This window comes from Netta rufina (assembly GCF_964035555.1).
Source record: "Netta rufina genome assembly, chromosome: 28".
In the NCBI taxonomy this organism is placed as follows: domain Eukaryota; kingdom Metazoa; phylum Chordata; class Aves; order Anseriformes; family Anatidae; genus Netta; species Netta rufina.
The window spans coordinates 2,984,409-3,000,213 of NC_140152.1; the positions used below are offsets into that span (position 1 = coordinate 2,984,409).

Consider the following 15,805-nt stretch of genomic DNA (forward strand, 5'->3'; position numbering starts at 1 on the left):
CCCTCTCCCCCCCGGTCCCGGTCCCTCCGGGGCGATCTCGGGGCACCGAGCGCCCTCCCCCCGGGGCTCCCCCGCCGCTCTCCTATTGGCTGCTTCGTAGCAAGCCCCGCGCTGCCATTGGCCGACACCGCCCGCTGGTACCGCCCCCCCACCCCCCCTTTCACCCCCCCCCTCCCCTCCGCCGCGCTCGGTTCCGAGGCCCCGGGGGCACCACCGGGCACGGCGGCACCGGGGGCACCGGCACCGACCCCGCGGCGGCCGGGCACGGACAAGCCCCGGGGGAAGCGAAACCGCCCGGGCCGTGCCCTGACACCGGAGGAGCCCCGGTCCCGGTAGCCCCGGTCCCGGTAGCCCCGGTGGTCCCGATCCCGGTGGTCCCGGTGGTCCCGGTGGTCCCGGTGGTCCCGGTGGTCCCGATCCCTGCTCCGCGCCCCCCCCCCCCCGAGGCAGGTGAGTGCCCCGCTGCAGCACCCCGGGAGCAACGGGGTTGGGGGTTCCCGGTCCCGTCTGCCTGTCCCGGTACCGTAAATTTGGGGGGTGTAACCGGGGAGCCCCCCCCCTCCAGGCTTTGTGCACCCCCCCCCATCGGTAAACGGTGGCTCCGGTAAAGGCTCCGTCCCCTCCCGGTGAGGAAACCCCCCCGGAAAGGTGCGGGGGTGCTGGGGGGTGCGGGGGGGGTCCAGCACCCAAAGCCTTTGGGGTAGGGCTCGGGGTCCCCCCGGGGAGCTGGGGGGTACCGGGGGGCTGGGTGCGGGCAGGGGCATGGGGATGGGGGCTCCGGGGGGGGGGACGGCACCGTTTGGGGCTGGGGGTCCCCAACGGGACTGGGTTCAGGGAGGCGCACGGGGATCCCGACTCCTCGGTCCCGCTTCTGGCCGTGCCTCAGTTTCCCAGGTGAAAAACGGGGAAAACGGGCAAAAAGGAGAGGGGCTCCCCGTGGTGGGGGGGGTCACAAAGCGGGGAGCACGCCGCTTTGGGTCCCTGCCTCGCCTCCTTTCCGCCTGGCAGAGGGTGGGGAGAGTTTGGGGTTTCGGCGACAACAGGATGTGTTTGTGTGCACCACGCCTAACCGACCCGCCACGGGAAACCGGCACCGGGGAAACGGGGCCCCCCCAACCCCCCCCCCCCCACCCCTCCCCGGCTCCCGAAACGCCGCCTCGAGGCCAGCCCCACCGCGGGGCACCCGGCGCACGTGGCTGGCTTGGCGGCACTGCCGCGCGCGCCCTCGTGGGCGTCAAGCTCCCAAGGACCGAAATTTCTCCGACCCCCGAGGGATGAATCCCTTCGGCCGGGGGGGGGGAATCGTGCCTGGAGGAGCTCCGTGGATCAGGGGTCAGATTTGGCTTCCCCGGCCTCCGCAGCCAAAGTTTTACCGGAGTAAATGGGGTGATTTTAGGGGAAGGCCTGGAACCGTAAAAGATTTCTTCCCGGCACAAAGTGCGGCGTGGCTGGAGGGAGGCAGCGGGGATGGGAACCGTCCCGGAGGATTCAGCTCCAATCTTGCTGCTTTGTCCTTGCCACGCTCTCCCGGAGGCGCAGATCCCGTGCAGGAGGGGTGAGAGGTGCCTCTCCGCCGGCCCCCCCCCGGCACGGGACGGACAGACAGCCCCCGTTTCCACTTCCCCATCAGCCTCCTGAGCCTCCTGCGAGCGAAGGAGAAAGGAAGTTGCCGCGGGAGAGAGCGGCTGATCGCCGCCCGATAAGGGAAGGAGGAAATAGAAGGCGAGACAGATGCTCCAAAATAACCCCCTCCCCGTGTTCCTCCTCCTCTTCCTCCCCACGTGCAGCCTGCGCGCCCCTCGGCCTCCCCGGGCACGGTGCAGGGGGTGCCCCCGGCCGTTCCCGCAGCGGGACCCCGGTAAGGAAGCGCTGCCGGGGGCTCTGCTCCCACGCTCGGGGTTGGGGTTGGCACCCGGAGCCCCTCGGCCTTGCACAGACACGTCGGAGCTGCCGGGGAAAATCGAGCTTCCCAGGCGCTGCTTCAGATCCGCCTGCGATTTTTGGGGCCAAGTCGGATGTTTCCCAGCCCCGGCAGGCTGGTTTTGTTATGGAGGATGCCGGGTTTGTTATGGAGGAGAAACCCCACTGGCTATTTCGGGTGGTTTCTGGTTCCCCCCCCCCTCCCCGCTGTGCCCTTGGCTGCTTGCCGCTGCCGATGGGCTGCAGCCAGGGGCTGGTGGGGCCGCCAGGACGGAGCAGGGCTGAGCGGTGCTGGGGGTGTGCAAGGAGCTGCCGAGGCCCCCTGCTTGCTCCCGTTCCCCCCCAGTCATCCCAGTGCTGAGCCCAAAGAGCCCCAAAACCGCCCCCAAAGTCCTCGGGCACGTGGGGAGCGCCGCGTTGCGAGGGTGGCAAAGGTCCTCCCTCACTCCTGGGGGGGTTTCTGGTTATAAAACCTTGAAAATCCTCAAGGGCCCTTTTTTTCAAGGGATAATTACTTCCCCTTTTTTGCTGCTGCCAAATTGCCGGGCTCGTGCTCTCCCGGTGCACGCACGCAACCCTGGCACGGGCACCGGGGGAAGGAGCTGCCGGGCAGGGGGGAGCCTCGTGGAGCCTGTGTGGCAGTGTCCCCCTCCCTCTGCACGGCCCGGAGCTGATGGGGACAAGGGGGGGGGACACGGCTGAGCACTCTGCAGTGCCCCTTGGCCGATCCCAGCACACGGCGGGGTGGGACCCGACCACCCAGCACCGGGCAGGAGCTGGGCACAGCGGCACCGGGGCTCGGGGCTTGGCCCCGCAGCGTCCCCCGTGCCGGGCTCCCAGCCAGCTGCAAGGAGAGACCTGTGCCACGGTTCCTGCTCCCGCTGCCAAGAAATGAGGCTTTCCTCAGGCAAGGTGTTTGCTCGGTTGCTTCCTCCCGGGCCTCACCCTGTTGTGCACACACGTGCCGGACCCTGCTCGTCCCCCGCAGCCGGCTGGGGCAGTGGGGAGGGCGGCGAGTGGTGCTGTGTGTCCCCATGGGCACGCACAACAAGGAGCTGTTGGAAAAAACTGCCGGCTCCCTCCTCTGCTACCCAAACACTGCTAAAAACGGGGCCTCGGGGAGGCTGGGAGCTGTGGGGTCGGGCTGGCTGCTGCTGTTGGGGTCTCCAGTTACAGCCCTGTGCCATGCAGTAGCTTCGTCCCTGCTGTAATCCAGCAGCAAGGTTTAATTAATTAATGTTGGTCGGACGCTTGGAGAGCTGGTGTGGGAAACTGATCCAGGCAGGGAGAGCCAGGGGATGGAGAGGGGAGGAGAGGGAGAGCGTCTCCAGCCTCTGATCATGGGCTCAAGCCGGGCTCTGAGGGCCCGGGGAGGTGGTGGTGCCGGGGTGCAAGCAGAGGTGTGGAGGATTTACACGTGGTGGAGGGGAGAGCGGGGAGATCGCACCCTTTAAACATTTGCTTTTGGCGTTAGCTGGGGATTGGAGCCACTCCGGGTGCCCTCGGAGCTGGGGACTGGTTGTTGGAGGGAACTTGTGAGGGCGAGAGGTGAAGCGGGGCGAGACGGGGACAGGGAGCGGGAGCGCGGGGGCTCGCACGAGGCACGGCCTCGACGAGGAGGTGGAGGTGCCTCTGCTCGCGGCTCGAGCCCTTCCCCTCATTGCTGCATGCTCGCTCCACGCTGACCCATAAATTATGGAAGTGCTTTTGTGTTCCTGCATGAAATATTCATCCCGCTGCCAGGGGAGCTGGCTGTGCGCTCGCGGGGGCTGCCGGGGTGAGGAGCAGCGGCGCGCAAAGCAACGCCGACAGAGACCTGGTAATTGGGGCCTGGAGGCTCGCGGGCACCGGGGGGGGAACCGGGACCAGCAGGGTGCAAGCACTGGATGGGGGCAGCAGCAAATTCCCCCCCTCCCCAAGCCCCTGCTCCTCTGGAGGGGAGGCAATGGAGGCACTGGCTCCAAGTGCCCACGGCGATGCCGTGCGCTGGCGCTGCGAGCCCGGGGTGCTGGTGCTGGACAGGGATTTGTGTCCCCGGGATCTTTAATTGATGCTGCTTAATGAGGGGCTGAGCTCTGCTCTTGCTTACACCAGGTAAGCAAGAGCAGAGGTGCTGTGGGTACCTGTGGGGCTCATCCTGCTTTACACCGGCGTGCAGGGGGTTTAGGCTTCTGCATGCAGTGGGGAGTTGGGGATCGGAGCTGCCTGTCCCCGTCCTGGGCACCCGGGGACAGATTTGGCTGCGCTGGGGGTGGCGGGGAGGGGACGTGGCCGCCCCGCTCCTGGCCACGTGCAGGGTGGCTGCGAGCAGGAGGCTGCGAACGGGCAGGGTGAGGCTGCCCGCTGTGTTCGGTCCTGTTGCTGCCGTGGCCTTTGTGGTGCTCGGCCAAAGCCCCAGGCTGCAGCAGGGAGCCTGTGCCCTGGCCTCGGCACGTGCTCGGCCCCAGAGGAGCGTGTCGCAACGCCTCGGGGCGTGCCAGAGCATCACCTCCGCAGCTCGCGCAGGATGTCCGGGCGGGGAACCAAGCACGGATGTTGCAGCCTTCAGCTGAGCCCCACGGTGTGAGCCAAGCCCCCCGATCCCGCTCGGGGCTGCAAAGCCTCCCCGGGAGCTCTGCTTTTCTTGGTAGGATCCAGAATCCTGCAAAAGTGGTGGAAAAAACCCACAAAGACACGGCCGTGGCTGTGCGTGAAGCCACCATTCGGCGCCGCGGCAGAGCCGTGCCGCACCACGCTCTTCCGGAGCAGACGGGGCTCAGTGCTGCTCTTTCGGGGGAAGCTGCTGGTTTTCAAGGGCGTTTTCATTAAAAAGAAGAAGGAAAAAAAACAAGCCCCGAGCGAGGCTGGAGACTTCAGCAACAGGAAGGAAATCTGGTGGTTTATTTCGGTCTCGAGCCTGCTCTTTGGGGCAAGGCAGCCTCTTCCGTGCTCTGATAGTGGCGACAGCCCCTCTGCGAACAATGGGGCCAGGAGGGGCTGCAGGCCCTTCCCGGCAGGAAAACGTCTCGTTCCTGTGAAATCTCCCATTCGGTGTTGAGCAGCAGCAGGTCCCTGGGGGAAGAGGAGGGTGCTGGGTGCTGGCACGGGGCCGAGCAGCAGCAAAAGCCCCGCGAGGCGAGGGTGGACGCTCCTGGGTTTGTAGCACGCGTCCGGGGCGAGCACGCTGCACAACAGCCACCGGGGCTAGAGAGGGAGCAGAGTGCATCTTTGGGATCCAGGAGAGCACCCTCCAGCACCCATTTGTGCCTCAGTTTCCCCCCCAGGACCGATTCTTGCCAGCCCAGCACGCCCCGGTGCTGGCAGGGTAGGGCTGTGCGGCAGCGAGGCGTTGCTGAGCGCCAGCAGTGCCGGCAGAGCCTGTGCTTGTGGTTGCTAATTGGGAGCTGCGGGCACGCAGGGCAGCTTGGAGAAGCTGGTGCTTCCTATTTTTTAAGGGCTCCGTGGGTGGAGTTTGCACTTGCTTTCTGGCTGCGGTTGCCCAACAAAGAGCTCAGGCGTGGGAATTTCTATTTATACGGGCACCGCTCCCAGGGCATCGCGCAGCACAGGCACGCGGCCGGACGCTGCCATGGAGCCGGGAGGATCCAGGGCACAAACGCAGCTGCAAAGCCCTCGATCCGGTGGGCGTCATGGCCAGGGAAAGGGCTAGGGGCGAGCCATGGGGCTGCGCTGCCTCTGCCCATTGCTCTGGGCTCGGCTCCGCCAGCATTTGGTGCACGGGGCCGATGGCGTTAAATGAGCCCAGCCCGCCTGGGAGCCGCCTGCGGCTCTGCGAAAGCAGCCTCTGCTTTGTCATTTCTGTCTTATTAAGTGCGAGAGTCTCAGTTCAAAGCTCACGCTGGCAAAAATCAATGTTTTCGCATTGGAAGAAATGCTTACAAACCTCTGTGTTTTTCCTCAGGGCTGTAAATAACGCCACATGCGGTATCTTGCACGGTGCCGTTCGCGATGGCTCCGTTACCACTCACTTAATTCGCATCCTCGCACAGCCTCGGTTGCCCTCCCAACCTCGGGCTGTGTGCAGGGGCGGAGAGCTGGCAGCTGGAAGATGCCCGGGAAGCTGGGGATGAGCTCGCTGCCCCCATTGCCCGGCCACCCCTTACCCAGCCACCTGCCGTTAAGGCTGAACCCACACCTGACAGGCAGGGTAACCCCATCCCCATCTCCCTGAGCCAGCAGGGCCAGGTGAGGGCTGTGCCTCGTGCTCCTCGTGCTCTTCTTCACAGCGAGACAGAGCCTCGGCCACTGCAGGGCTGCCAGGACAGCGCTGCCGTGGTTATCCAAACCCTGCAGGGAGCCAGGCTTGGCTCCCAAGCACCCTACGTGTGCTCCGTGCCAGCAGGAGCTGCTCCTGCCTGCAATGTTTTCCAATCCCCTCGCTCCTCTCGGTGACTGCCGCAGGCTCTGCTGCTTTGAGGAGAAAAACCCTGCTCTCATCTCCAGCCTGAGCATATTCACGGCCAATCTATCCCCATCCGTCCTCACTCCAGCAGCGTCCTTTAGCTTAAACAGCTCTCCTCCCTCCCTGGTGATGTATTTATAGAGCGCTCCCATCCCTTCCCTGCTCTCCTTTTGCCAGGCTGACCGCGCCACGTGCAGACACTTGCATAAGCAACCTGCCTCTCTGCCCATCCAGCGCAGCGCGGAGCGGCTCTTATCAAGCTGTTCTCACCTCGCTGGGATTTGTAGCGCGGCGATTTCCCAGGGCAAGACGCATCTCTGGGGCCGGTGGCACTTTATTCACTCACGGCAGCTCTCACAGCCATAATCTGCCCGAGCAGATTGATTTGACGAAGTGGGGCCCGCCGAGGTGCTGGGCGTTGGGCTGGGGGTGAGCAGGGGGGAGGCCTCCCATTATTCACCTCCAGGACAGCCCCGCACCAGCCCTGGGGACCGCTGCTTTCACCAGATGCATGCAGAGGGAGTAGAGCTGGTGATAGAATCACAGAATCGCAATATCCTGAGTTGGAAGGGAACCACAAGGATCATTGAGTCCAACTCCAGGCACCAAAAATTCAGACCATATACTAAGTGCACAGCCCAAACGCTTCTTAAACTCTGACAGGCTTGGTGCCGTGACTACATCCCTGGGGAGCCTGTCCCAGTGTGCGACCACCCTCTCAATGAAGAACCTCTTCCTGATGTCCAGCCTAAACCTCCCCTGTCGCAGCTTGACCCCATTCCCTCGGGACCTATCAATGGTTTTTACAGAGAATAGATCAGTGCCTGCCCCTCCACTCCCCTCATGAGAAAGCTTTGTCTGTGATGAGGTCTCCCCTCAGTCTCCTTTTTTCCAGGCTGAACAGGCCCAGTGCCCTCAGACACACCTCATACACCTTCACCTCTAGGCCCTTCACCATCTTGTTGCCCTTTTCTGTACGCTCTCCAGCAGTTTCACATCCTTTTTGTACCATGGTGCCCAGCACTGCACACAGTGCTTGAGGTGAGGCCGCACCAGCACAGAGCAGAGTGGGAAACCAGTGGCAGAACCAGCCTGGGCTCCGAATATGTGGTCCTAGCAGGCAGGCAGAGACAAGGAACAGTATTTCTTTCAATATTTTGCCGCGGCCCGGTGCGGCGGTGGGTGCTTGCGTGGAGGAGCTGGGTCGTACGTGAGCACACGGCTGCGGTGGTGACTCAGCCGCCACCTGGGTCGTCCCCAGCTCACCCTGCAGGAAGTGAGTCAGGTTTTAAGGAAGAAGCGTTCAAATGATGGGGCAAGAGCCCTTCCTGTGGAGGTAGCAGCGCGGTGCCGATCACAGGAGGTTGCAGGGCTCGTGGGCCGCGCGCAGGTAGGGACCCCGCTGTCACCTCTGGTGCTGTCTTTGATGGCATCGCATGCTGTCTGGCTCAGCGTGCTGTGGTTTGGTCCCACATTTTGGGGGAAAGAAAGCCAGGAGTGCCCTGTGAGACACCCCATGACCAAAATCTGGCGTGTGGGCTCGGCTCTTCTCTGCCCTAGCACCCAGGGGCTTCCTGACTGGGAACCACTCTTGGTCTTGTCTAAGATGCTCTTTGTCCTCCTAGGAGGCTGTGTGGGAAGGAGAGGTAACAGGGACTGTTCCAGGGCATGGGCTGAACTGCATGTGCCTCTTTTTCCCTACAGAGATGGACACCTTCAGCACCAAGAGCTTGGCCCTGCAGGCCCAGAAGAAGCTCTTGAGCAAAATGGCTTCCAAGACTGTGGCCAATGTCTTCATCGACGACACGAGCAGCGAGATCTTGGATGAGCTCTACCGGGCCACCAAGGAGTACACCCACAACCGCAAAGAGGCCCAGAAGATCATCAAAAACCTCATCAAGATCGTGATGAAGCTGGGCGTGCTGTACCGCAACGGGCAGTTCAGCCCCGAGGAGCTGCTGGTGATGGAGCGCTTCCGCAAGAAGGTGCATACCTTGGCCATGACAGCCGTCAGCTTCCACCAGATAGACTTCACCTTCGACCGCAGGGTCATGTCGGGTGTGCTCACCGAGTGCCGGGACCTGCTGCACCAGGCTGTCAACAGCCACCTGACGGCCAAGTCACACTCCCGCATCAACCACGTCTTCAATCACTTTGCGGACTACGAGTTCCTCTCGGCTCTCTACGGGCCGGCCGAGCCCTACCGCACCCACCTGAAGAGGATTTGCGAAGGCGTGAACAAGATGCTGGAGGAGGACAGCATATGAAAGGGGAGGACGAGATAAAAGTGGCCGCGCGGGGCTGTTGGCAGCCGCTGCTGGACTCTGCATCCTGTTACCTGTGAGACCGAGGCTGGGACGTATTTTGGTGATTACCAGGCTTCCTGTCCTTCTCTCTCTAGTGCTAACTCTCCCATTTTCTCCTCATTAATGTAAAAGACTCAACCTCTTGATTTTGTCTAACCCGTGCCCAGGATCTGCAAACCTCCCTGCGCTGGGCTGAGTCCTTTGCAGGAGATCCTGGGCTTCTGGCCTCCCCGGGCTCCTGATGTACATTTTTTTTTTTTTTCCTTTGCCCACCAAGTGCTCTTAGCGCAGAGTCCAAGGAACTGGCTGGAACTGGACTCTCCACACTGAACTTGATTGTAATCCTCCTATGGAAAAAAACAACAAACAAACCAAAGACTCGTGGTGCATAACACCTGTAAGATGAATCTGAGCGGGTGGGCAGCTGCTCGGAGGAACGGTTGTGATACCCTCTTACCAGAGGGTTTCGGAGCTGCGTGGCTGTATTTCAGCAGGGTTTGAGCAGCTCCACAATACGGGGGGGCAAACCATGCCCTGGGCTTGTGCTGCCCGGCACAGGAAGGCGCCTCTGTGCCTTGCAGGCTGGAAGGGGCTTTGGCCTCCTAAAGACAGGTCCTGGCAAGCAGAAGGATCCCCCTTGTGCTGTCCCCCGGGGCTGCACAGGTCACCCAAGTGACTTGCAGGGACCTTCTCATCCCAGGCACATCTGTTCATCCAAAACTCAGCTGGAATCGCCTTCCTGTGGACAGTGTCACTGTGATTGCTTAGATGCCTTCCTCAGTAATTGTGCAAAGCTGTCCCAAGAATTTCACGTTTTACATGTCCCTGAGTGAGTTATGGTTGTTATTTTTTAGCAAACTCTGTAGCCCTGATGAGTTATTTAAATAAACTCACCTGTTTGGCTTGGTTGCTCCATGTGGTTGGTACGAAGGCGGGCAGCAGTCACAAAATGAGCGCTGTGGGCGGCTTTGTCCTTTAAATAAGGATTGCTCTCTGTGCCGGAGGCTTTTGCTCTCCTTTCCCCCTGGCATGAGAACAAAGATCCTCCCACCCCTGCCTTGAACCGCTGCCTGCCCCTGCTCCCTGGCACAGCAGCGTTGCGCAGCCGGCACTGAAGCAGCGCAGAAGAAACGTTGCGAAATCCCAGTGCAGACCAGTAGCAAAGGGCTGGGGCCCCCCGGGCGTGCCTGCGTCCCCTGCATGAGCCTTCCCTCTGTCCCCGTGCCACACAGCAGGAGCTAAAAAAGCACAACCCTGGGAACAAAAGGCAAGGGGTGACCTTACGGAGTTACGGCGTGTTGTGCGCTCAGAGCGTGGATGCGCCGGCAGTGGCCTATTTCCCACACTCTGATCTTTGCTTTGAGCATTGAAAATTGCCCTTTTAGCATACAAGACGCTGCACAATCTCAGCCGACCTTATCTTCCTGACCTTCTTGTGCCTCCTGTTCCATGGGATGTCTCCAGGCACAGGCGATTGCCGACTGCTCGCAGATGCCAAGCGGAGAGCAGCCCAGCCGCTCACGTTCACCACTCCCTTTCCACTGCTGGTTTGAGACGCTGATAAGTTTCAGCTTTAAAGATTAAAAAAGAAATAAACCCCCCAATCTCTGCCATTTCATTGGCATGGCTCCAAATATCACACCTAATTTAATTGCACAGGGCAGCTCGGGACGCGGGGTAGGCACGTTCACAGGTGCGCACGGAGAACGCAGCCAAGGTTCACAAAGCTGTTGGCCCCTTGGAGAGGGCAGGGAGAAGTCGGTTTTGGTGTGCGACATCTGAGAACAGACGTTCCTGTCCCTGCTGGGCTTTCTGCAGCTGTCAGGTATGTGCTGAGGAGCAGCCGGAGCTGGAAACAGCTCGTTGCTGCTCGGTGGAGTATTGGCAGATGCAGAGAACACACAAAGCGGAACGGGGCTGATGGATGCTGCCGTGGCGGCTGCTGTGCTGACAGCCAGAAATGCTTTGCTCTTCTGTTCTCGAGGTGCATGTCAGCACCAGCTGCACGATGCTCCTTAATTGCAAGAAACATCTCTGCGCAGATGAATCTCCTGACACACGGCATTTTTCTTTGTCCTCGGTGTTTCTTACACCCCAGTGCAGCAGCCAGGCCCGTGCTTAACCCACCAAGGGCTTGGCACCGGCACCAGGTTTCCTTCACACACAAAGGAAGCATCCAGGGACAGCCTGGAAAACAGCAGCTGTAAAATCCCCAGTGCAAGGCACCCCCAGACTGCCAAAGACCAGGGAACTCCTCCCAAAATGGGAAAAGCAGCTCCCAGTGACCACAGCCATCACGAGGCATCACCTCTGGGCAAAGCACCCTTCATGACAGCACTGGGTTACATAAACTTACAGGTTCTGCGTGCTGCTGCTGGGATGTCTGTCTCTCGGGTGGGCCCCATAAACCCTCTGCAGCCTCCAGCCTCCTGTGTGACACCTCAGCTCCTCCTGGCCAAGCAAACGCCGAAGGTCACGCCACTCGCTGGACATCCAGCTAGAGAGGGCAGGAATCACAGACCACAGCAAGCCCAGGCAAGAGCACGATGCTTTATTTATTTGTTTATTTACACAGGAAAGGAATTCCACATCCCCTCACTGTTATTACTCTAGATAAGAAAAAAAAAATTTGCTTCTGTACGTATAAAATAGTCCTGCAGTTGTACTGAGACATGGAAGTGTTGCTTGGATTGATTCCTGGGTTGTGTCAGAATAAGAAGCTTTGCCTTCCCCATGCCAACTTATCCCAACCTGCAATCAGCGCTAAGGCAGGAACAGAATATCCTCTCCAGCAAAGCCAGCGACGGTCTTCAATAGCTGCACTCAACAAGGAGTCAGATAGCTTTGGCCAACCCTATCCCTTCCTTCCCCCTCCTACCCAATTTAATTTGTTTCTCCTGCAATGCTGGCAGAGAAAGAAATCCTGTCACCACCCTCCAGAGACTCCAGAGTTAACAACTTTCCTTTAGCAAACCTTGCTTAAATCCAGCTGCTTATCTTTCTGCATTGCTCTTCCTAGCAAGGAAGATAAGGAGCCCTGTTAGAGGGGAGCTTTACCATATTCAGCAGATCAGTGAAGCAGAAAGCGGGCAACAGAACGGCTGGCTGCAGATCAGGAGTCTCAGAGGAGGTTTCCAGCTGCAAAGCACATTGTTACTCTGACACAAGACAGAATGCATCTGTCTTAACACCTCCAAGTCCCACTTGTGTTGGACCCTAGCACGTTTCAATATGGAAAACACGAAAGGTTTGGCCGACCGAAAAACCCGCCAGTAACAAGTAACCCCCGTTATCTGCCACAGTCTTCCGGCCAAAACGCCCTGCCCAACAGTGTCCGTGGGGTCACAGCTCATCACGGGGTGTTTTTGCTACGATCATGAGTTTCGACAGTTCAAAACGGAACTTGCCTTCCCTGTGAGACACTAGAAAGAGAGAAAACAAGCAGAGGATAAACAGATGGTAAGGCACGAACAAAACAGCCCTGCTGGTTCCCTTCCAGGACGATAAAGCCAGCAAGTCGGGCATTGCACTTCCTTCTATGCACAGTACAAGCACGTTGTGATAAACCCATTCTTCCCCCATGCTAATTAGCATTTACACTGGAGTAGGACCTGCAAAATCTCGCTGCCAACTGTGGATTAAGAGCACTACACTCCCGACTCCACAATGTGCACTGTCTGCCTCTATATTGTCACCTATCTGCTTTAAGCTTAAACACTCGTCTCCTGGTAGTCAGCCAGGCTTGTCTCCCACACCAGGCCCTTTCCCACATGGTTCTCTTGATCACAGACCTGTTGTTTCAGTGATTTCAAACTCTTCCTGCTTTAAAGGGACGTCGCTTTGTCCACCCACTGCAGCTTGAGACTAAAACGGGAAGGAAGAAGTTTTAGGCAACTGAGGCAATCCAAGAAGCTTCTGTATTTAAGGCAAACAAACAGCACGTTTCGAAAGACAACAAGCTCGTGTTTTAATAACGTGGAGTGAAAGAATTAAATCTGCAAAGGAAATTTGAAGGAAAATCCCTGGCTATGTTTCCATTTCCTTTAAACTACAGACTTGTGCCCTTCAGGTGACTGAAAGCTGCATCGCTCTAGGCTAGGAAATGGAAGAATGAATTTGTTGAGATTAAACCAAGACTCCCCTTGCCTTTGCACCTGGGCAGGATGGTGTCTTCTGGAGCCAGTGACACCAGCAAAGCCAGCAGCTAACCAATGGCACAGAGGGAGCAGAAATAACATGGTGCAGGAACTCCTTTCTGAGGACGCCCTCCTGACTGCCACCACTCTCTAATTAAGGGTGTGGTGGCGTATGTTTTACTGGACAGATGCCTAATAAATGTTTTCAATGTCCAATTCATGTTGCATAGCAGCCTCCCATATGCCTACTTCCACGTGATCAGATGGGACTTACATAAGCCATGGCGTGCTCTATCTTGGCTCCTCTCACTTCAGCTTTAAACTGGGTGAAGAAGAGATAAGACTTCCCTTGGGGCCTGAAACGAGAGCAGAGTCTTTGACATAAAGAACACGAAAAGGCTACGCAGGAGGTGAGAGCACAGGGAAGTTCAGGCACAAGGGCGAACGCTGGCTCTCAGCTCTCCAGGACACAAGCATTAGGGACCATCTTGCTCTGATTTCCTAGTGAAGGAGCAAGTCAGGCAGCTTCTTCTAGTCCCTGCTGCTGGCAGAGAGGGTGGAGGTGTATAAGAGCAGCAGGACTCGGGGCTCCCTCCCTCCACAGCCACCTCTGGCTCTCTCGTAGCTCCACCTAGTGTAGCGGGATGACAGGGGGGGGAGAACAGCACTTAGAAACCAGCACCGGGCTCGAGAGCACACCTGGAGTCACAGCACCTCGTGGGAGAGGAAAGCCAGAGCTGCCCAGCCCCGATCCCACCTGGCTTGCTGTTCCTTTTGCCTCAGAGCCTTTCGGGTTAAACAACGCACCTCCAGACAGAGCAGGAGAAGAGCAGGTCGTCTTCGCTGACTCCAATGATCATCTGCCATTGCTGCAGAGGGGAAAGGCCTCCACAGTTAATGCAAATAAGAGCCTCCCACTTCCCACTCACCCCCTGCCTCCCAGCTGCAGGCACGACAAGCGTCAACCACTATAAAATAACCCGGTTTCAGGACAATTGCTGTTGGCTCCCTTTATTCTGTATTTCGCAAGGCACGAGGCGTGGTCACCCTCTGCTCTCCACAGCTCCATTAGTACCATTACTGAAAAGAGTTAAAGTTTCATTTCCCTTTTACACTAAAATAAACAGACCCGCTTTTATTCAGAGGACTTGCAGATAAGGAAGTACAAACTGTGTCTGTCTGTACTGCACTTATTGCAACAGCAGCACGAGCCACAAAAACCTTCAAGCCTCCTAGAGAACACGAGATTTACTCCTACAAGGCCCTTCCTACCGACTGGGGCGTGAAATTGTCACTCTCCGTTCCCCGGGGAAGGCACACGACCTTAAACCTTGCAAATGCCCCGGCCTTGGAACCACACCACGGGGGCACGAAGGTCGCTTCTGTTCAAGAAGCGAATCCAACAGAGCTACTTTTGCAAACGTGCAGCGTTGGAAATGCTGCAGCCAGCCTCCCTCACAGCTCCTGGGCCCTAGAATCAGCTGATTGTAAAGGAAAACACTTCCTTTCCGGAAAAAAAGCAGTTTCTTGTCCAGGCCACGAATTAAACTTAGGGAACAGGACGATGACTGACCAAAGGAGGCTCGGGGCAGAATAGCAGCCTTTTATCTCTGGGGCATATACATCCTTCCCAGTCACCACCGGTGTCAACACAGATATCCTGAATGTTTTTTTTTATTCTGTGCAGCCAAAGGGCCTAAGGGTAAGGGAACCATTTGAAGGCTTTCCTGACTCACCTCGTTCGTTCCTCCCTGAGCAGAGTACGTGAAGGTGCAGGTGTAACCTCCCTGCGAAAAGAGCAGACCAGCAGCCTTGTTAGAGCGGGACGCTCTGTGTGAGCAACAGTTTGCTCAGCACAGGCAAATTCTCAGCCACGCCACGAGATCTGGGAACGCCTGAGAGCATGTGGTGGGGGTGACACAAGGAGGAGCACCCCTCGGCCGTGTGGCTGGGGTGCTGGTTGGGGCTGCAAGGCCCTTATCCTGTGGGGTGAGCTGTGGGGTGTCCTGTGGGGTACCAGCAGGACCCCGCGGTGTTGCTGTGGGGACTTACAGCTCAGGGGGGGCCCTGGGACCTGCCCCCCCTTCCCCACAGAGCCCCGTCCCCTTGGCAAGCCTCTTTCCCCTGGGACCCCCCCTTCCTGGCCACCCCCTTCCCCTCACCACCCCCTGCCTTCCCTGGGGACACCTCCTCCCGTTGGAAGCCCCTTACCTCAGGCCCCCCCTTCTCGAGGGACACCTTCCCGGGGCGCCTCCCGCCCCCCCCCCGGCACCCATTTTCCTTGGGGACCCTCCCTGGGGCCCCCCCTTCTCCTTTGGGGTCCCCATTCCCGGGGGGGCTCCCTTCCTCCTGAGGCCCCCCCAGCCTCTGCAGAGCCCCCCAATTCCCCAGAGCCCCCCCCCATGGGCCGGGGACCCCCCCCAATTCCCCAGCGCCCCCCTTTATGGGCCGCCCCCCCCCCAGCCGCTCCCATAGCAACCAGCCCGGACCCCCCCCTTCACCACCCTCATCCCGCCTCCCCTCGCTGTCAACCAATCCCCGCGCGGGGTCGGAAGAGCGACGTGCGCCCCCGCCAATCGGGGCGAGGCGCGTACCCTCTCCTCTCCCCGGCCCTCACCAGGCTCCGGGAGAAGGAGTGCACCTCCCCGCCGGGCCTCACGTCGAATTCGGCGGCGCTCGGGCCCTCGGCGGCCCGGGCCCCCAGCCACAGCAGGGCGGCGGCGGCCACCACCGCTCCCCACAGCCCCCGGCCGCTCCTCCCGCTGGGCGCCGCCATCTTGGCCAGGAAGCCCGCGCTACGGCGGCCGGGAGGGCTCAAGGCGGGCTCTTGGCGCTCGGCCGACGCCGCGGCGGCCATCTTGGGTGTGGGCAGGGCTGAGGGGGGGAGGGGGGAATGGGGAAGGGATTGTGGGGACAAGGGGACATGGAGGGGACGTGGAGGCATTGGGTAGGGGACAAGGGGACAGTGGCCACCTCACAGTGCCCCCATGGACCCCAGGCTGTGGCCCTGGGGGGTTTAGGGCAGCTGTGGGACCCCCTCA

At 59.6% G+C, this 15,805-nt stretch overlaps 2 protein-coding genes across 2 annotated transcripts; one reads left to right on the forward strand and one right to left on the reverse strand.

The window, feature by feature from the left end:
* Positions 1-203: 203 nt before the first annotated feature.
* TNFAIP8L1 (TNF alpha induced protein 8 like 1) lies at positions 204-9,490 on the forward strand. Its single transcript, XM_084302941.1, has 2 exons — positions 204-450; positions 8,027-9,490. Exon 2 carries the CDS (start codon positions 8,029-8,031, stop codon positions 8,587-8,589), a length of 561 nt encoding a protein of 186 aa, XP_084159067.1. The 5' UTR covers positions 204-450; positions 8,027-8,028; the 3' UTR covers positions 8,590-9,490.
* Positions 9,491-11,165: 1,675 nt separating this feature from the next.
* MYDGF (myeloid derived growth factor) lies at positions 11,166-15,621 on the reverse strand (the record flags this gene model as incomplete). Its single annotated transcript, XM_084302678.1, has 6 exons — positions 11,166-12,050; positions 12,420-12,492; positions 13,039-13,120; positions 13,572-13,633; positions 14,501-14,551; positions 15,382-15,621. The coding sequence occupies 6 exons, from the start codon at positions 15,619-15,621 to the stop codon at positions 11,971-11,973; spliced, it is 588 nt and encodes a 195-aa protein (XP_084158804.1). The 3' UTR covers positions 11,166-11,970.
* Between the last annotated feature and the right edge of the window lie 184 nt (positions 15,622-15,805).

Bases quoted from the DNA above. Each gene is read 5' to 3' on its own strand.
- TNFAIP8L1 (XM_084302941.1), top strand. From the start codon at position 8,029: ATGGACACCTTCAGCACCAAGAGCTTGGCCCTGCAGGCCCAGAAGAAG.